The sequence below is a fragment of the Aulonocara stuartgranti genome (assembly GCF_965226115.1).
Source record: "Aulonocara stuartgranti genome assembly, chromosome: 10".
NCBI lineage: Eukaryota > Metazoa > Chordata > Actinopteri > Cichliformes > Cichlidae > Aulonocara > Aulonocara stuartgranti.
The window spans coordinates 16112685-16134096 of NC_138946.1; the positions used below are offsets into that span (position 1 = coordinate 16112685).

General features: G+C 40.4%; 2 protein-coding genes across 2 annotated transcripts; one reads left to right on the forward strand and one right to left on the reverse strand.

The window, feature by feature from the left end:
- Positions 1-634: 634 nt before the first annotated feature.
- Positions 635-14660, reverse strand: LOC309715315 (von Willebrand factor A domain-containing protein 7-like). Its single transcript, XM_082548326.1, has 16 exons — positions 14650-14660; positions 12022-12212; positions 11662-11934; positions 11472-11565; positions 11206-11340; positions 9380-9566; positions 9122-9297; positions 8881-8993; positions 8672-8788; positions 8254-8448; positions 8033-8165; positions 7500-7649; positions 4921-5013; positions 4562-4833; positions 4156-4449; positions 635-1349 (listed from the first exon to the last, which is right to left on the reverse strand). The coding sequence occupies exons 2-16, from the start codon at positions 12202-12204 to the stop codon at positions 942-944; spliced, it is 2823 nt and encodes a 940-aa protein (XP_082404452.1). The 5' UTR covers positions 12205-12212; positions 14650-14660; the 3' UTR covers positions 635-941.
- Positions 14661-16770: 2110 nt separating this feature from the next.
- On the forward strand, positions 16771-21195 carry LOC309714996 (protein ABHD15; the record flags this gene model as incomplete). The annotated part of the gene is made up of 3 exons (XM_082547763.1): positions 16771-17538; positions 20208-20437; positions 20520-21195. Exons 1-3 carry the CDS (start codon positions 16789-16791, stop codon positions 21193-21195), a joined length of 1656 nt encoding a protein of 551 aa, XP_082403889.1. The 5' UTR covers positions 16771-16788.
- Positions 21196-21412: the final 217 nt, after the last annotated feature.

Consider the following 21412-nt stretch of genomic DNA (forward strand, 5'->3'; position numbering starts at 1 on the left):
TATGGAAATATATACAGTACTGTAAACGTCTTGAGCCACTGACTCATTTCATAATATTTTGCTATGAAAACGAACTATGTGTCAACATAACACAGCCTGAACTGGTAAAATGGTAAATGGCATGTATTTGTATAGCACTTTACTAGACCCTAAGGACTCTCTTAGGCAGGCTTTCTGCTAATTCCTTTAAGTAGTCTTCAGGAACAGTTCTGCAGACTTCTGGAAAGACATTCAATGCTCTTCTTTGGATGTTGGCTGCCTTTTGTTCCGTTTTCTGCGAACAGGATCCCAAAATGCTTCAATAATGTTCAGGTCTGGTCTCCGGGGAGGCCAATTCATGATTGCTGTCTTTTTCTGTTGTGTTATTCTTTCCATCTCAGTTAATTCTCGTAGCTCAACTTGCTGGTGCACAACTTGACAAACTGTGATATCTCTGGCATTTTTTTTTGTAGATTTGGCTAAAAAAGTGAGATCAAATTCTGTGTTTTTGCAAAAGGTTGTGTTGTAATAAAGGGTTTTAAATTCTTTGATAGGATGTCTGCTTTGAGCTAGCTGCCTTTCTTATGTTTCATTGACTCATAGGTCAGTGTAAACTGACCAGAAAGAACATCATTATGAAAATGATCAGGTACATGGACTGGACTGAAAAAGAGTGAAAAGGCACCCAATGTCCGAAGAAAAACTTCAGAACGTCTGGAGAAGTATTGATCAGGACTACTTGATACAAGTGAAATAGAAGAAAGTAAGCAGATTTTAAAGAAATTAGAGGTGGCATAATGGTTGTGCACAGTGCTGTAATATATTTCAAGGCATCAGTTTTTGTAAGTGCCTCCATACCACAGTAGCCAATATACTAGTAGTAGTTAAATGTCAAAAATAGAACTGATATAACTTATACATATATATTGACATACATAAATTATAGCTGTACCACACTGACGTCACTGGATGCCCATTTTTGTCAGAATGTGGAGTCCCACAATCACAATGCTGAGACAAAATAAGGGCGACCAAGTGAGCTTTGTGGCTTCAGAGACAGGAGATATTGTACCTTGCCTTCCGCTGTAGGAGCAGGTGGCTACATTACCCACGCGATCCACAACCTCTATCTCCATGTCAGGTGAACAGCAGGATGCGCTGTAGTACACCAGTGTTATGTTCTCATTGCTTGAATCCAGGGTGGTGTTTATGGTCCCGTTTCCTTGCTTGAGGGTGACAAGATCAACGCCCGTCCCATCAGCTCCATCAGTCACCCGGCTAGAGACCTCCCACATCCTCATGCTGCAGTTAACAGAGCAGTTGGTCTGCAGGCTGAGCTGCTCACACACTGGTGCCTTGAAATCGGTCACCTAAAAGGGGAAGGAAAATGCATGAAGTCAGCAAAAAGCCTGAATCTAAAGGAACTGCAACTTCCTCAATATTTGCTCTATAGAAATGTGTTTCTTTGTTACTTATGATTGGCTTAAAGTGATTTTAGTTGGTGCACAGCAGGTTAGCTAAGCATAAAAAAACCTTCAGGCCTGTAGTTTAACAAACAGAGATGATAAAATTTATTACAATTGACTTTTTTTTCCCAACAATTCTTTTTATTAATGATTTTTCATGAAATACCCAAAAAGGGGTAATGGAAAAGAAAATTATCCCTCCTTCATGGAGGGAAGCAATGATTTCCATTATACCAAAAGAAGGAAAAGATAAATCGCCCAATCAGTGTATTGAATATTGACTACAAGTTGTTTACATCTATTATCTCTAAGAGACTAGAAATAATATTACCTTGGTTAATACATAATGACCAAACGGGTTTTATTAAACATAGACAGGCCAGGGACAACATCAGAAAGGTTTTGCACATATTGCGGCAAGTTGACAAACAAAAATTAGAGACCTTAGTGTTAAGCTTAGATGCCGAGAAGGCATTTGACTCAGTGAGATGGTCCTTTTTATACAAAGTGCTTGAGAAGTTTAATTTTGATACATCTATAATTGATATTATCTCAGAGTTATACAACAAACCAACAGCTAAAATCAAAATCAATGGGGACCTCACCGAATAATTTATATTGGAACGAGGGACACGACAGGGTTGCTGCATTTCACCGCTGCTTTTTGCTTTGTTTATAGAACCACTAAGTCAGTGGATTAGGCAGAATCAGCATATAACAGGAGTACGAATGCCAGGAGGGGAACAGAAATTAGCATTATTTGCTGACGACTTACTTTTAACATTAACCTGTCCCTCACAGGCACTCCCCCATCTCATGGAAGCACTATCACAGTATGGTTCTTTATCGGGATATAAGGTCAATATAAATAAAACGCAGGTATTAACTTTAAACTATGAACCACCAGTTGAAATTAAGAATCGTTATAAATGGAAATGGGATGCAGATAGCATTATGTATTTAGGGGTGGTAATACATCGTGACTTCACCAAAATGTTCAATGTCAACTATGCCCCTCTAAATGAATCTATAAAATCAGATATACAAAGATGGAACGCTATTCCATTTCTGGACCTACACTCCAGGATTGAATCAATCAGATTAAATATTCTTCCCCGACTGCTGTATTTGTTTCAGTCTCTACCGATTGCCATACCACAAAAACAGTTTGCGGCATGGGATAGAACATTGTCAAAATACATCTGGAATGGGAAAAAAGCTAGAGTTAAATATAAAACGCTCCAATTAAAGAAAGAAAAGGGAGGTCGTGGGCTTCCCTGTCTACGAGAATATTATTGTGCAGCTCAGTTAAGACCGCTGATTTGTCTCTGTTGTCCAAACTACACCGCCGGATGGAAAGATGTTGAAGGAACAATAGTAAAAGAAATACCAGTTTCAGCTTTAATATCGGACATAAACTTGCAGAATAAAATACATATGGCAGATAAACCTATACTACAAATAATGATATCTGCTTGGAAAGAAGTAATAAAAATTGGTGGTTTGGAAAATGCCTCTAAGGTTTTAAGATGGTGTGCATATGATTCAGATTTTACTCCAAATCAATATGATAATAGATTCAAAAACTGGATTTCAAAAGGAATAACTAATTATTATTCATTTGTCTATAAGGGTGCATTTCAAAGCTTTGAATCTTTAAGGAGTAAACATGACTTGGGATCAGATGATTTTTTTAGATATCTACAGATCAGAAATTATTTTAATCAAAACTTAAAAGTGAACCTAAACGAATTACAATTTGTAGAAACATTCTTATTACTAATCAAATCTGAAGTGCAAAGTAAAATTATTTCTAAATTATATAACAGCATCCAGCGGTGTAAAAACGACAGCACTCTGTATATTAAAGCGAAGTGGGAATAGGAGGGTAATTTGACAATTACAGAGAAGTGTTGGGCTCACGCATGCAAGATACAGTGGGCTACCACTGGGTCTAATGTTTGGCGTGAATTTTGCTGGAAAAGCATTATGAGATTTTTCATTACCCCTGCTCAACAAAGATATCGAGGAATTGGTGATAAATGTTGGAGATGTGGGGGAGACGGAGCGAACCATTTCCACATCTTTTGGGACTGTAAAGTTATTCGCCAGTATTGGTCTCTAATCCATGATCATTTACAAAATGTTTTTTCATTTGTTTTTCCTTCAACTTTTGAGACCATATTTTTGTGCAATGCACCAGTGGATAAACTGAATTCCAATGACAGAAGACTCCTGTATATCCTTCTGGCCGCAAGTAAAAAGCCTCTTACGAGAAGATGGCTTAAGCCTGAACCACCAATGATAGAAGACTGGATACATTCTGTACAAGAGATCTATACGATGGAAAAAATGTCATTTTCTCTTAAACTTCAGAGAGATACCTTCTACGGAATATGGTCTAAATGGACAGACTATGTTAAGCATATGAGGTGTGATTTTGTATATGATGTTACAACCCTGAGTACTACGTAAACCTTCCTGCCCTGCTGCCTCCTAACCCTAGTTTTTTTTTCTCTCTTCTTCTTTTCTTTTCTCTTCTTTTTTTGTCTTCTTTATTTTTCAATTATAAGTTAAAATGTGACAGCAAAGAAAGTGTAAAAAGGTAAACTACTGCTATGTTCAACAGCTGTCCCAATAAAAGAGATAATAATAAAAAAAAGAAATACCCAAAAAGCTTAAAACAAAAAGTTTACAGTTATAGTATTACCGTGTTAAGAACGGAGAAGCGCAACACAATGTAGTTACTGTCTGTGCCCCCAGGAGCCTCGGCCTCAATGGCCAGGGTGACATCAGTTCCAGATGTGGTATTCAGAGGTGCTGAGAGGGTCACTGTGCCATTATTAGTGATTCCAGGCTCCAGGAACATACTGGTTGGAAATGTAGAGTCGAACCCTCTGCTGTTGGTGGATCGAATTGTGAAGTTTCCACCTGTTCCACTCGTCATCAGAGTGAAGGGCACAGAAAATAGCATTCCGGGTACTATGATGGTCTCTGGATTAGCCTTTACAAAGAGAGAGTACATTTATAGAGATACTTATTTGAGCTGCTGCATGTTTTTCCATGTTTGATTTGATGCTTTTGTGTCACAAAACAAGTCGTGGATTGCAGCTCACATTTATCGTCAGATTTGATGATCTGAAGTTGGTTGGTGACTGTCTCTGGAAGAGTATTAAAGCCTTGGAGGTGAAACTATCAGCTTGTCCCTTCACCTGCACCTCAAAGTCCTCTGATGGAAACTTGTCAACCAGAACCAAGATGCTTGCATTGCTCTGCGGCACCAAGACTCCTTTAATCATCTCTGACCCAGATGATCCAACCAGAGTGACTTCTGTCACCGTGGCAGTGTCACTCCCCGTTAAAGACATCAACAGGCTACCATTGCCACCTTTCAAGAAAAAGTCAATTCATTACGTCTAATGTTTTAATGGTATGTTACATCTGCAGATCACCAAGTCTTAACAGTTGCCTTTACCAGCACTGGGACGTGTCGCCAGGGTATCAAATCCTCCAAAAGGGCCCTGTGACACCACCACTAAGTCAAAGAAGAAGTCGATAGGACTCTGACCTAAAAATGATGAGGGGGTAAAAAAAAACAAAACGAAAAAAGTCAAATATATGGAGGGCCTGGAGACTAATGGCAATGGAAATAATGCATTTCATGAACTGATAATTCTGAATACGACAAATACTTACAAATAACATAATATCTAAATAAATTCTAACTATTATATGATTAAAATAAAATTAAAGACTTTTTTTTTTAATTCTAAATGATATATAAATCGGGCAGCACGGTGGCACAGTGGTTAGCACTGTTGCCGCACAGCAAGAAGGTCCTGAGTTCAATTCCACCATCAGGCCGGGGTCTTTCTGTGTGGAGTTTGCATGTTCTCCCCGTGTTTGCGTGGGTTCTCTCCGGGTACTCCGGCTTCCTCCCACCGTCCAAAGACATGCAGCTTGTGGGGAAGGTTAATTGGATAATCCAAATTGCCACTAGGTGTGAATGTGCGAGTGAATGTGAGAGCGAATGGTTGTCTGTCCCTGTGTGTTGGCCCTGCGACAGACTGGCGACCTGTCCAGGGTGTACCCCGCCTCTCGCCCCATGACAGCTGGGATAGGCTCCAGCGCCCCTGGAAAGGATAAGCGGAAGCGAATGGATGGATGGATATATAAATCCATAAAAAAGAGGTTCAAATAGGATGGGTTTATGGAAAAACTAAACACTAACAATAATAAAGAGTTTGAATTAAAACTTCAAAAAACCTTTTTAATAATTTAAAAATGAAATCTAAAGCATAGTGAATAGATTCAAGAACCAGGAATTAAGAATACAGAATTTTGTTTTTATTCAGACTTTTAAAAAATATAGTTCCTTTTCCTCTTTCTATTTCCACTTCCTGTTGGTGTTTGAATATGTTGAGTCATTAGCATTTCCATTTAGCCTTTAAGACAACGAAAATAAATCCTCACAGACTACTTACGTTTTTCTAGGCTGCCCAAAGACCTGTGCTGCCAAGGAAACTTTTTAAATAAGTATGAGATCTTTCATGAGGCTATTTTGCCTTCATATTCACTCTCTCAACATTTCTGGCAAAGAATTTTAAGGAACACAGCAGTGAAATGGATCCTCACAGAGTATCCACTGGTGCTGCTCTTCGCCCGATAATGTGTTAAAGCTAACATGCTAACATTGCTAACGCTAGCAGCCCTTCATGCTCCACTAATCTAGTAGCAACATACAAAATTTACAGGAATTTGGACTCTAAGCCATGAGATTATTTTAGTTTTGGAAAGACTTTTAAGCTTGTAAGCTTAAAGTTTAGTTTGTAAAATAATCTAATATTTTTTCTGAATTACTTATTTTTATACATCAACTGGTAAAACAATATTAATTTAGCATAGAATAAACTAACAGAACACGAGCAGAACACGAACATGCTAAATTTAAAGCTTGATAGTGTAGTTAGATTAGTATCTTAAGTTAGCTTATATAACAGCCGGGCAGCACGATGGTACTGTGGCCACCTCATAGCAGACGGTTCTAGGTTTGAACCACTGGTAAAGGAGTCTTCATCCATATACATGGATGGAAATTAGCACCAGGCGAATGTCTGTGCTTGAATGTAGCAGTTTTCATAGTGTAAAAGTGTAATCTTTTGACCTATACAACACATGGACCACTGGAATTTCATTGTCATTGCCAGTACTTTGTTTTATGTGAAATCAAAAAACCCTTAAAGAACTTTTTAAATAATAGAATTGGCTTAGTTCTAGTGAATCAATAGCAAAACCATTTCTGGTTTTCTGTTGTTCAAATATACATACAATAGATTCTCTGCATTGCTCTACTCTGGCTGATAAAATCTAAGTATTTTAGATTTTTTTCCTTTCATTCATTAACAAAATATGAGATACATGAAGATGCCATGTTACTGACATGCTAACTGTAATAATGCAGGTATGTCTAACCTGTATTGTTACTGTGAGCATTCCCTGCACATGTGCTGGCATCATAGCAAGTGTGCTAGAAATGTTCACCATCTCCTAGGATATAGCATTATTAGTCAAATAACAAAATAAATTCATGTTTTTACACAAAACACAGCTACAGGATGTGAACACTAATAACAGTGCAATTATAGTTTGGAAACAAAGGGAGAAACGTTCACTTTTAACAACGTTTCCACTCAGGTGAGAGGTAACTGAACTGAACTTGGCTCAGACAGGACAGGACATGCCAATCATATTTTAAGAGATCCTTTTAGGGGTTGTCATAGCTCACCCGGTTGAGCCAGTTACTTATGATACAGAAGATGATGCAAGTGTTTGGTTTTAGACCCATCTAAAACTGCTTGCATGTTATCCCCCTACCTTTCTGCTTTCCTATCTACAACGCCAGACATCAAATAGATGCAAACTCTATTCGTTTTTATTAAAAACTTTGTTGTAATGGTAATTTAGTACATCCATTCTGACAGCTTATTAGTTCATTCAAACCTATACCTCAAGGCCCCAGGGATAAGAAACAAAAGTATCGACTGACAGTCTCACCTATGACCTTCAGAGTGTAGGGGTTACTTGACACCATTCTCATTTCCCATTTTCCAGTTTGTTTTTTTAGCTGCAGGGACCAGAAGTTTCCCACAGACTGGGATGTAATGATCAGTGACCCCATTGTGTCACTGCTATCCTGAGATTCACCTGTTAGAACACAGATAGAAAACAGACTATTTTTAGGAATTTATTATTAAATGATAATTTTTTTAACATCAAAAATTAGGGTTACTGCATTTAGTAGTTTTAAACATCTTTATCAATATTTATGTAACAAAACAGCATTTATCACCATGATAAATGCTGTTTTGTTCAAAAATGAGGCAAAATCTGAATTTGACTACTGTGTAAACAGAATGTAGGGGACAGTATAGACTGCCACTGCTTTGTTGGGCAGGCTCAGAAATGACGTCATGACCGACGAATAGTAAAAACTCTTTTTTATTTCAGTCAACAACAACAACAACATCAAGTTGACTGAAATAAAAAATTTCAATTCAATTTTTCCACAGTCCTTCAGAATAGCATACCTGTGGGGCTAATGAGAGTAAAAGTGATGGATTCCCCAGTAATGTAAACTGTAGGATTTGTTACCGAGTCATCAATCATAAAAGTGAAGCTTTCAGCCTTTCCTGGGTTCCTGGCTGCTTGAAGAAGGGTCACCTGGAACATTACAGTAAGCACTTACATTAAAGAGCTGAAATCTTTGAAATGACAAATCCAGCCAGTAGTGAGATGTTTGTGAAATTACCAGAGAGGCGTTGGAGGACTCCTTTATGATGGCTGTGGCCTGAGGAAGTTGACTCTTTGTGATTTCGATAGCTTGGCCTCCTGAAGCCTGAGCCAGATCTCTGTACAGCTGAGCGTCAGCTTCTGCTATCCTATTGGATGGAGCACGCCGCTTCCGACTGTTGACTGATGATGTGTCAGTTATCATAAAATTGACCTGAGAAGAAAAAAAGGTGCATGAAAACAAGCTTAACCAAATCATAAAGCCTTTACAAACAATTAGACTGAGTTAAAAAAAAAAAAGAAGGTAAAATACGACCATTACACTACTTTATTTATACATCTGCTTGTAGCAAAACATGCCCATCCCTGTTTCAATGACGTTTAAAAATGTAATCATCATTAAGATAAGTGTGTTATATTCTTAAACTACTACATACCACCGACTGGGTCCTCTCTATGAGTGCGATCACTGTGCTCTTCAGGTTTTTGTCTTTAGCGGCTGCGTCCGTGAAGAGGAAGATCTCAGAATTTGATGGAGCAGCGCTTAAAGCCAGCTGTGTGAGGAAAACCGCTTTGAATAATAGTTTTAGGTAAAACAACAAACATGCATCGAGCTTTTAAAATTACAGAACATATATCACTTCACCTGAAGCCCTGAGAGACTCATCTCCGGTGGATCTCCTCCACCGGTGGCTACAAGAGAATCAATCGCATTCTGGAAAACTGCTGAGTTTGTTGTCTTTGTCAGTGGTCCGAAGCCTGTTTGATGACATGAGTCAAAGTCAATATATATACTACTATTGTCCATTGTCACCTTATGAATTGGACAGAACAGTAACATTTCAGAACATTCAGAAAAGAAATTCGTAGCATCTCAGAGATCCTACCTGGATCATTAAATGGTACAAGAATGTACAGCGAGGGCTCATTGGCTGTTCCCACATCACGGTTGATTATAGTGGAAGTGACATTTTTCACTGTTGCAATGTCATCTTTCATGCTGCTTGTGGTGTCGATGACAAAACAAAGAGCCTTACTGGATCCTTTAAAGAGACCCATCATCCTGGGGGAAGGAGATGGAGAGAGATAAATGATAAAATGAACTTCTGCACCACAATGAACTGAAACACACAGAGCGTTTGTACCGCAAGAATGGTCTGTCACCAGCAGCCCCCCGAATGTCCTCTAGAAGCTCACTTGTTGCAGCTATTGCAATGTTTGCAGCTTGCGTGTGGAGATACCCATGGCTGGAACTCTCTTTGTCTTTGTTGATCCCACCTATAGGCTCGATCTTACTTGTCTGATCAACTGCCCCTCCATGACTGCATTTTCCTGTTCAGCAAATATTGCGAGAGAGGAATGATGAATACTTAAACACAGCTCTTTTTCCTTTTAACTCGTGTATTTAAGGGCTTGTTTCACTGAAGCTGACTTCCTCTTTTGTCTTGGTAAGCTTTTGGCCTGTCTGCTTAGTATATGATTTTTGTTCTTCCCCAGTCTCATTTCTTTAATAAGTCTCAGCTGTTTCCACTCCCCCTGAACACCCTAATTTATTATTGCTGTCTCAGCTTCTTCTTTGCCAGAGTGTCTGTTCACCTATCCCTTGTGGCTACCACCACCAGTGTTAATTACCCAGTTTAGGTTCTGTAAGTTGGAGTTCTTAATTTTATTTTCTGTTTTTTGTTTGTATTCTGGTCTCAGTAAAATGGTGTGTTTTCTCTGTAACTCCTCCTCCCTGTGAATCTGCTTTTGGATCCTCACATTTAACACATGATAATAAAAAAAAAGGGTTGTTATGCAATGTGCAACTTGGTTCATGAACTGGAATTACTTTTACACCATTGCTTTGGTGTCTCTGCAGCAGTTAGAAAAAGTTTTTCAGTTGATTTATCTGATGGATCCTTTGAGGACATACAGTAAGCTGTGTGTCAGTTGGATGTGCAGTACTCTGACTCAGTGTGATAAACTCTAAAGCAACAACTGAAGGCCAGGATGAATAATATTCCTTTTGTCCATAAGAGGAGGGGGTGGAAAATCTCAGAGTGAACGGCTGCTGTTTATTTCAAATCATCCTCAAGAAACTGTGATTGTGTTTTACTGACACTGTGATTTTGGATGAGACAGGTTTTAAAGGCACTTTTTTTGTTTCATATTTTAACTTAAGTAACGTGTACTAATGAAATACTATTTAAAGGATACTTTTTTATGTTATTTCACAAGGATGTTGGTTTATCTCTCATGTGCAAGAACCAATAACTAAAGTCTGTTTTTTCCATTCAAAAACTCACACAATCTGAAGAGCAGAGTGATGGCTGCTGTCGGTGATATTTTGTTGGATCATAATGGTGCAATCGTATTTGCCCATTTAAATACAGCTATTTTTAAATACTGCTTTGACTCTTTATAAACTGAGTATAGTTTACAGTATGCTGACATCATTTAAATGAGTTTTTTCATTCACTCATGATAAACCGTCCTGTCCTGTAAGTATGAATAATTTGAACTGGTCAGTACGTCAGGTGGACGAGAATTTAGCGAAACTGCAAGAAGTGTCACATTTGTCTTTTCAAAGTGCCAGTGAAAGGACAAATGTGGCTTTGACCTTGAGGACATTGTGCATGCAATTAATGACCAATACTGGAGGAGGAGGAGCAATTTTTGTGAATTGTGGACGAATGATGAGACATGCATCGCCACAGCATGAGCTCACTGATCGTTTAGCCAGATGAGCTGATAAAACTTCAAAGTAATTGTAACTGTCAAGACAAATGTGGGTTAAAAAGCCATTAAAAAGTGCTGTAACTGCAATTTCAAATGCAGTGAAGTGGGATTAGAAGAATAAGTAATAGTAGAGTTAAAATAGATTTTAGTATGTAGGTTTTAGGTAAATCTCAGGAAAATCAGTGACATGTGAAGCCTCTTCTGAGTGTGGGAAAACAATGATGGTTTTGTAGAAGAGCGAAGCCCTTACCCTTTGGTTTCAATGCAAATACAGGCGTGAGACTAAAGTATCCAGATGTCAGGATCTTCTCCGCTATGATATCCTCCAAAATGTTGTTGCTGCAGTTGTTGCTGTCACAGCTGCGGCAGGTCGCCCTGCTCCTAGCTGGGAACATGTAAATCAGCATTTAAATTATGGCCTTGTTTTTTTAAATCTTTCTACTCTGAGATTGAATGATAGTTTTATCTGTATAATCTGTATGTCAGTACGGGCATCTCATCATACTATCTCTTTACCTGCTATGTTCCCAATGCTGGCGCCAGATTTGATTAGATTGGAGTTGGGGCTTTTTTCTCCCAGTTCTACCCAGTTGCTGTGACTGTAGAAATCCTCCAAGCGATGAAGAAAAATAGGGTTATTATTTTACTCTGTTTTTGTTTGGTTTTTTGTTGTTGTTTTTAAACAGCAGTAAGTAATGATAAATACCTGCAAAGGATGCAGAATTTCTCCCAGGTTCTGCCTCGCTGCCTCATAATTCTCCAGCTTGTTGCTTGCTTTGACCGCCTGTATTCCCTCTATGATGATTTTCTTTCCTTGAACAAACATCTCATCATCAAAGTGGAAGCTGGCATTCAAGGCATAGCGGATGTCCACACGCACATTCCTGTATATGATGTGCAGAATGGACCGAACGAAAGTTTTAGATGACTGAGGTGCACCACAGGCCGTAGCAACACCCTGTATGGTGAAAGGCTGTGCCTAAACACACAAAGGAAATCATGTTGACATTACTGTTTTAAAAATCCTTGTTTCTGTTCATTTAACTTCAATGATTTGAGTTCTTACAGGGAAAATGAAGTCTGTCCCTTCAGCCTTAGCAAATGCTCGGCACACCTGCACAGTCACATTAAACAGGGCCTGCAGAGTGATGTCCAGGTGAGTCAGAGAACTGCCTGGCAGAATGTCAAAACCCAGAGCTCCAGTGCAAAGAAGCGAGAGCAACAATGCAGACGGCCACACAGACTTCATTGCTCCACCTGTCACACAACATGAAGTGGCAACATAAACATGTAATTACAGGCGTATGATGCATACAGGTTAAAAGTAAATATTTTTGGATATGCTGATTTTTAGGAATCACAACTGTCACCATCAATCTCATCAACCTGAGCATTTATTAGAATAAATGCTGAATTGTACATCTCAAACTGTACAGTAGGATTAAACAACAATGAGAACAAAGTCACAGCGATCCTCTGAAGCACTTGTCTATTTTAATAAGAAGAAAAGAAGGAATCTTTTAATCCTTTAATGCCCAGTGTATCATATTTAAAACATGAGTTTTTTGAGACTTCTACATCGTCAGTGTGCGTTTTTTTTTTTGTTCGTTTTTATCATATTTTTCACAAATATGATAAGAATCCATCCGTCCATCCATCTTCATCCGCTTTATCCAGACCTCCCTCTCCCCAGCCACCTCCCCCAGCTTATCCGGTGGAACACCAAGGCGTTCCCAGGCTAGCCGAGAGATATAATCTCTCCAGCGTGTCCTGGATCGGCCCCGGGGCCTCCTCCCAGTGGAACATGCGAACCGTTCCAGTGCGAGCTGGAGGCCTTCACCCGATGAAGCCAACAGAACCACATCATCCGCGAAAAGCAGAGATGAGATTCTGAGGCCACCGAAGCGAAAGCCCTCCACCACTTGGCTGCGCCTAGAAATCCTGTCCATAAAAATTATGAACAGAATCGGTGACAAAGGGCAGCCCTGGCGGAGCCCATCACCCACCGGGAACGAGTCCGACTTATTGCCGGCAATGCGAACCAAGCTCTTGCAACGGTTGTACAGGGATCGAATGGCCCGTAGCAATGGGCCAGACACCCCATACTCCCGCAGCACCTCCCACAGGACACCCTGAGGGCCACGGTCGAATGCCTTCTCCAAGTCCACAAAACACATGTAGACTGGTTGGGCAAACTCCCATGCACCTTCAAGTATCCTTGAAAGGATAGAGAGCTGGTCCAGTGTTCCGCGACCAGGACGAAAACCGCATTGTTCCTCCTGTATCCGAGGTTCGACTAGCGGACGAACTCTCCTTTCCAGCACCCTGGCATTGTCACGGACCCAGCTCTGGAGGACTCGGGGTCCGTGAGCAGTTTTGACTCACCTCCCGTTGATATTGTTGTTATTATTATTTTGGTGATGTGTGTGTTTTTCTGCACTGTGCTGTGTTAGTCTGTGTCCCACTCATATGTATAGGCAGGGTATGGGTGTGTATGTCTGCGGGTGTGGCTGGAGGATGGAGCTCAGCCACCTGCAGGCCTGAGGGGTGTGGCCCTGCGGAAGGACTGGCCACACCTGAAGTTCATGCCACACCTGTTGGTGATCAGGGCTCGTCGGGGGAGCTACTTAGGAGAGAGTTGGAGCTCCCACCGGCGCGGGATCATTAAGCTAAGACTCCAAGTCAGTGTGTAGCATTAGGAAGTGCGGATCTTGTGTGTGCGCGCGCGGGTTCAGTGTTTAACGGCTGCTTCTGTATTGTCCTGCAGGTGAAACGAGGGACCAGAAGGGCAGCACGCACAGGCTGTGCAGTAACACAACAGCGGGGAACACGAGCACGAGCACAGACGTCGGAGGGAAGCACGCACATGGGGTTCGAGGGAGCAACGGGGAGTTATTGTGTTTACAGCTTTCCACTGTAAATAAAGAGCACTGTTTGCATCGCAGAGTCTGCGTTTTGGGTCCTCCTTTCCCCACATCCCCACGGTCTGCCCTCCAGACCGTGACAGGCATAGACTTTCCCAGGGAGGCTGAGGAGTGTGATCCCCCTGTAGTTGGAACACACCCTCCGGTCCCCCTTCTTAAAGATGGGGACCACCACCCCGGTCTGCCAGTCCACAGGTACTGCCCCTGATCTCCACGCAACATTGTAGAGGCGTGTCAACCAGGACAGCCCTACAACGTCCAGAGCCTTCAGGAACTCGGGGCGGACCTCATCAACACCAGGGGCTCTGCCACCAAGGAGTTGTTTAACTGCCTCAGTGACCTCGCCTCCGGAAATTGACGGGTCATTCCCCTCATCCCCAGACTCTGCTTCCTCCTCGGAAGACGTGTATGATAAGAATTTTTTTTTAATTGTCAGAGGTTGTCTAAACACAAATGAGAACTTTCTGGCAATTATTTTAGTTAAAGCGTTAAGTTCTCAATATACTATTCTGGCAATAAACTATTTTTATTGAATTCTCTTTAAATTCAATTCTATATAAATGTTGAAATTAAAGCAGTAATTCAAATAGTTAAACTCTGACTCAAACACTCAAAAATGCCAAATTATTCTAAAATGTTATAATAAATCAATAATAATAACACCATCTCAGAAATACTTCTGCCACATTTTTATGCTGCTACAACAGCTACTAAAATCAAGCCTCTATCTTTCAGATGTTTCGCCAACAATGAGTTAAAGGATTACTGACCTTGTTGCTGTCCTGTGAACTGGAAAGTTATGTTGTCAGCACCTGCTTTTATGTTTCCTAATTGCCAGGGCGGGGTTAGAAGGACTCGCTCTACCTGTCTAACCTTTGTCATGATCAGTCAGTAAGATTATTATGCGTTTAGCTTTAATATACACTATAACACAATTGAATCAGAAATATGTGCGCTTTAAACTTTAGACTTCAAGTTTATTACTGTTAAACTGCTATTTTAATATAGTATATTAACTCTAAGAAATTTCCGTTTCCATTCATTTTGAAAAAAATGAGAAATATGGAGTCTTAAATTTACCCTTTTACACTTTAACTGGCTTGAACAGACTGAAAAGTAAAAATATAATAGAGTAAAATATATTCAAATGCATGGAGTGTATTTGTCTTAGTTTGGATACATTTACATCTGCCCTGACTCGCTCCACTGCCACTGTGCCCTTAGGAGGTTCATCAGGGGCGCGTTATTATTTGTAGAAATACCAACGTGCATACTTTCATTTTAGCACTGCGCCGAGCGAGAAGCTGAACATCATGAAAATGCGGTCAAGCTTACATTAACACATAATGTGGAGGGTGAGACTTTTAGTGAAGACAGTACATTTTAGTTCTGCAGGCATGAATTTTAATCTATGATTTTTATCAGCAGCTACTGTATTATTATTTACTTTTGTTATGTAAGTAGACTGGCATTCACACACAAAAGTACACCATGTGGAGACAGAACACTTGCAACACCCCTCATTTCTTCATATTTTGTCAGGAAAATTGGAAATAGTAGTAGGTAGTCTTCAGGAATAGTTCTCCAGGCTTCTTGAAGGACATTCAGAGCTCGTCTTTGGATGTTTGCTTGCCTACTGTTTTGTTTTCCGTCAAGATGATCCCACAAATGTTCAGGCCCAGGCTCCAGGGAGGCCGATCCATGACTGATTCCACTGTGTGTTTTTCTATGTAGATTTAAATAAAAATAGGCAGTGTGTTGGGGATAATCCCCATCTTCATAATTCTGTAACCTTATTTGTGGCATACATTTATTTAATTTGTGTATATTATAATAAAAAATATTATTATTACATTTTGCAATGATGTTTTATGATTTTACATATTTGTCTTTCTTATTCTGATGTTTTCTGTAAAAGCTCATTTGGATTCATCACTTTTCTGTTCTGTTCTTATTGAAGAATGACTTGTGTGTCATGAGGTGATGAATGACTCAGGATGAAATCCTTATTAGGAGCCTCTGAAGTGGTTCAGGAGGATTTCAGTATTTTTGCTTGTAATCAATAAATTTAACATTTTACTGGTTATCATATGGTTATCTTTCCTAGAGGGGAGGAGTACACTACCCCAACCAGTCCTACCTGTCAGTCCTCAGTTGTGTATACTTTTTAAAAAAATGTCACAGTCAAATTACCAGTAATGTACTGCATACTAATGGTAATTATTACACACTTTGAACCGTAAGAGTCACTGAAAATACAATTTTTGCAGGTAATTAAAAATAGTTATATTTCATCTTCCGTGATTATAAACCAACACTAACAAGCATTCATCTTTGATTAAAGAATATAAATCTTCCTCCAAAATCAAACTGTGAGCGGAAATAAAACATTACTTTAAAACTTCTTTACAGATTTTTAATGAGAATAAAACTGTTGAATGAAATTTTACAGTGACCGTTCTTCAGTGCAAAAATATACTGATATTTGCATTTAAGCCGTTGTTAAAAATAGAGTCGAAATGATTCCAGGAACAGAATAAGGTCCAAGACTATGATCATTTAAGATTTAATGGCTCAGATTTATGTGGCTTCTGTTTGCTTGATTTTTATGTGAGCTGGTAGTAAATGATTTATGGAGGGAGGAGAAAGCAGGGGCAGCAAGTGCAGAACAACTAACATTTGCCCCGGCCCTCTTTTTTCTCTCTCTTTGGCAATCTTTGAAAACTTCTCTTGAATCTCTCTGAATTGGAAAAAGGAGACGACGATACAGAGCAACAGATTGCGTGTCAGGCTGGATTTTCAGGTTCCTGGAGAAACAAGTAAGATGGCCGTTAACTGTTTTTGAAGAAATAAAAGTCAAGATATTCAAAGAAAACACTGGATTAAAATACATCATTTTGCATTTACAAATGGCATCATTTGTAGGGGATTATTTCCTCTTTTTGTTCCCATCCGTGCTACTTTTGCTGCTGTCTCTAACTCTCCGCTTGCCCAGAGTGCATTGTTGGACAGGGCTGGCAGTCAGGGCTTTAAGCTGGAGACTCTGGGTTATTATTTGCCTGATCCTGGGGCTGCCACTTCACAAGAACACCAGTGCAAGGGCTGAAGAGGTCAAATCAGCAGGGACTAATATTTTGTCAGGGTCAGGTCAGATCTCAGATGAATCCAGACTCATATGCAAACCCACCGCGCTGGCTAAATATCTGCTCCGGCACTGTGGCTCTCTGGCCAAGCCGAGACTGGCCACCTGGCCGAGGGGAGACCCCCACCTCCAGACACTGTCCAGCCTGCTGTGGGGCCAACATGGAGAGGCGTTGCAGTTCACTAGAGACAACCTGCTACTGAAAGATGGGGGAATCATAGCTGTGGACTGGGCTGTAGGAACAAAGATGGGTGAGGCTGCCACAAGAAAGAAGTGGGATGTGAGGAAGGAGCACCAGTCAGGGGTGAGGGCACCGGGCTGCTTCACCTCAGCACCCCCTGTCCTCCTCCTCATCCCTCAATACTGGGGAGGGATGACCCCCCACTTAAAGATGCTGTGCCAACAGGCTCTGTGTCAGGGCTTTTATGTGGTGGTCTTTCACCCTCGGGGCACAGAGGGGTGCCCGCTGACCACAGCACGAGTAACCGAGTTTGGAGACCCAGCTGATCTCGAGCAGGTAAAGAAAGACAATTTCATTATCAAACAGAAACTGTTGGACAAAGAAAATCCACACCTTCTGTCTAAGACATGATTAAAATTTTAACTCTTTTAATGGAAATGATTGTTTGTTTCATTCAGCTCAGTGTTGATAAGGTATTTTAGCTTTTTGTTTGTTTGTTAATTTGGTTTACTTTCCGTTAGTTTCCAGGAAAGATTTCCTTGTTTCGGATAAGTTTTTTTTTAATTATTAGGTATCACAAATAAAGTTATGCTGATCTGAAAGTGACACTGAGTTAAAAATGTAGGTCATTTTCAAGAACATTTCGTGACACCCACACACAGACACACACACCACAAGAAGCTCGTTGATTTATGTACGTGTGGGTTGTTTCTACTTTTTGTGGTCCAAGTGCTGTATGTTTATTTTTCTTACAGGTGCGGCAGTTGGACATATATTGTGCATTACTATTTGTACTTTTTTATTACATCTTTCCATATTTTCTCCTAAACAAGGGGACCGTATAGAGAATTTATAAAAAGCAAAATGGGTTTGGCATAGCAGTGCATTCAGATCATAACTGAGACTGCAAAAGCTGCCAGACAGGATAGGAAACAGCAAAAAACAAAACTGTAGGTCTAAATACCTTTGAAGGGCTACGGCACGGTTTCCATAGGCACTTGATCTGATCGTGTTAAAGGCATGACAGCCAGGACCAGTAAGAATACATGTTTTAATACGTGAAGCAGTCTGGCTGAGATATACTTTCACTTAGAACAATGCATTCGGTTGTTCAACTGGTTTGTTTTGCACGGCTTGGTTGTCTGACATCATTTTTGTGCCATTCATAAAAACGAAAGGAAAGAAAAGAAAGCAAAAGAAGAACGAAAAAAAGATCCGTTGTGTTGGTTGTGAGGACATTTGTGCTTGCTTTTGGTTTTGCTTGTTTGTGTTTGAGGTATGGATGCATTTGAAAATTTCAATTCGAATAAGTGTGTAATATGTAAGTAAAATCTGAGTGTGACGATTTGCAAATCTCATAAATCCATATTTTACTCACAATAGACAATTGAACACATCAAATGTTTAAACTGAGAAAATGCATCAATTTAAAACTGATGTTAGCTCATTTTCAACACCTGGGAACACTGAGGCATTCCCAGGCAAGCCGAGAGACATAAACTCCTCAGTATGTAGTGTATCTACCCCAGGGCTATCTCCAGGTAGGATAGGCCCAGAAAGCCTCATCCAAGAAGTATCCTAGATGCCCAAACAAACTCAGCTGGCACCTTTTGATGTGGAGGAGTAGCATCTCCACTCTGAGCCCTTCCCAAATGACTGAACTTCTGACCCTATCGCTAAGGCTGCGCCCAGCCTGTCAGAGAAAGCCCATTTCTGCTGTTTCTATCCACAATCTCATTCTTTTAGTTCCACTCTGGTGCGAGCTGGAGGTCACCACCTGCTGAAACAGAACCACATAATGCGCAAAAAGTAGAATCGAGAGGTGAGAGATGGATTGTTCCTTCTGAATCACAGGTTCAACTACTGGATGTACTCTGCTCACTGGCTCCCTGGTGTAAGCCTTCACAGGGAAGCTCAGGAGTGCTCAGCCCTGTAGCTTTTAGGAACACAGGCTGAACCTTGTCCACCCCAGAGGCAAGGCCACATAAGAGTTAAACTACCTGAGTGGCCTCACCCTCAGTGATTAACAAGTCAGCTGAGTCACTTGACGATTGGAGTCATTTCAAGGCCAACTGAAAGTCTCCCACACACAAGTATATGCTTCAGCCACATTTTCTCAGTTTAAACATTTCATATGTTTTTGTATGACCTTCTGAGAAAACATACATTCATGAGATTTGCAAACCTTTTTTGCTTTTGTGAATTTTACAAAGCATTTCAACTTTTTTTTAGTTACAGTTGAAACTTTTTTGTTTTTTGTTTTTTGGGAGTTTTTGTTGGTTTTTTGCAATATTTTCTCTGAAGATCATCTGCCTGATGCAGATTGAAAAAAATGGTCTAGAAAACCTTTTAGAAAATGCAGAATGACGAACATTTAAGAAATGTGAGCAAAAAAAATTCAACTGTGTATGTGAAAAATACCAACAGTTGGCACACTGCTACTAAATTAGCATATTTATTGCTCTGACTCTTTTATGGCCCAGCACCTGCCCTATTTTTTGGTGTAGGTGTGCAAATATTTAGTTATTAATTTTTTAAAATCAAAAATTCCAACAGTAGCTCATTTTCAGCCAGTGGTCATATGGTTCAAAGGTTATGCACGTCAGGTGCACCTGCAGCTCTGTCCCTCTGGTGTCACTACAGTGTCCAAGGTGCACACACTAAGGAATACCAACAGAATCGTCTGTGGGTTTCAAAAGATATAAATAAAAATAATAAAGAGGAAGAACTAAAAACAAAATAGAAAAATTGGGTTTAAAAAATGTAAAAAAAAAAAAAATATATATATATATATATATATATATATATATATATATATATATATATACATATATATATATATATATATTTATTCCCAGGATAATATTCACGTCTGCATCAAATCCCTCAAGAAACTAATTCGAACACTGAGTTAGACATGTTGTTGTAAAATCGATACCGGTCACTTATTTCTGTTTTGACCATGATCTCACAGTGTCACTATCTTTCATGTCTTCCGTGATCAGGCGGTGGCTTATGTCCACAGCCGCCACCCGTCCTCTGTGCTTTTTGCAGTGAGTGAGGGGTCAGGCTCAGGGGTTCTTCTTTCATATTTGGGGGAGTGTGGATCGAGCACGTACCTGACAGCAGCAGCAGCAATCTCACCTGTGCTTCTCGGCCAACTGTGGTTTGAAACGCCTATGCCTCCTATTTACCGCTGGGGGGCACTGTTTCACCGAAAACAGCAGCTCAGAAGGTGAGAACAGTAAAAGTGTTATAGCACAGACATAAATGAAGCATGGATATGATATCTTTCTTTTGTTGGTTTTCTTTATAAGATATGCGAGTTCCTTCAGAGGCGTCCGGGATGTGGATCGGGCCCTCAGCTCTTCGTCCCTCAGGGACTTTGAGGAAGCACTTTTCTGCTCTCCAGCTCAGCCTCAATTAAGCCCTTTAAATTCTGGACTGAGCTCAAGATCTCACTCCCAGTGGGGCCTGGCATCTTCAGCAGCCTGGGCGCTGGATGAGAGGGCATACCCAGCCAAGGACTGGGAAAGCTACTGGGAGAGAAACGAGCCACTGAGAGATGCAGATGAGGTGGCGGTCCCTGTGCTCTGTGTATGCAGCAGTGATGACCCTCTCCTCCCGCCTGCCTCCACTTTGCCCCTTCCCCTTTTTATGAGCAATCCGTATTTCTTTCTGATGTTGACAGACAGGGGAGGGCATTGTGGATTTGCTCTGGAGGAGCAGGGGGGAGAAATGTGGAGTCATATCTCAATTCTGGAGTACTTTAGGGTCGTAGCTGAATTCCTGCGTGGGGATGAGAGGAACAGGGTGAGTTGGAGTGCTCTAATGGAAGAAAATAGTCAGGCTAGGCTGAGGGGCTGGAGCATGGCTCCTGCTCGTAGGAGAAAAGCCACAGAGATGAGAAGACCAAGACCACAGGCTGCTGATCAATGCGCCATGGATGCACAAGAAGGGAATTTCACCTGGAAGAGGTCCTACACACGCTGAAGGGGAGAGGATGGATTATTCCCAATTGTGGTATTGAGAAGATAAAAAACAAGTCTTTCAAATACAAGCAGACATTAGCTGACTAATGCCTATTGACATTTTTTCAAAACACACTGGTCTTCAAATAAAAGACCTTTATGTTTCCTGTCACATCATGTGAAAAAGTATTTGTCCGCTTTCTGACTATTTTTTTGTATATTTGTCAGACTTAAGCATT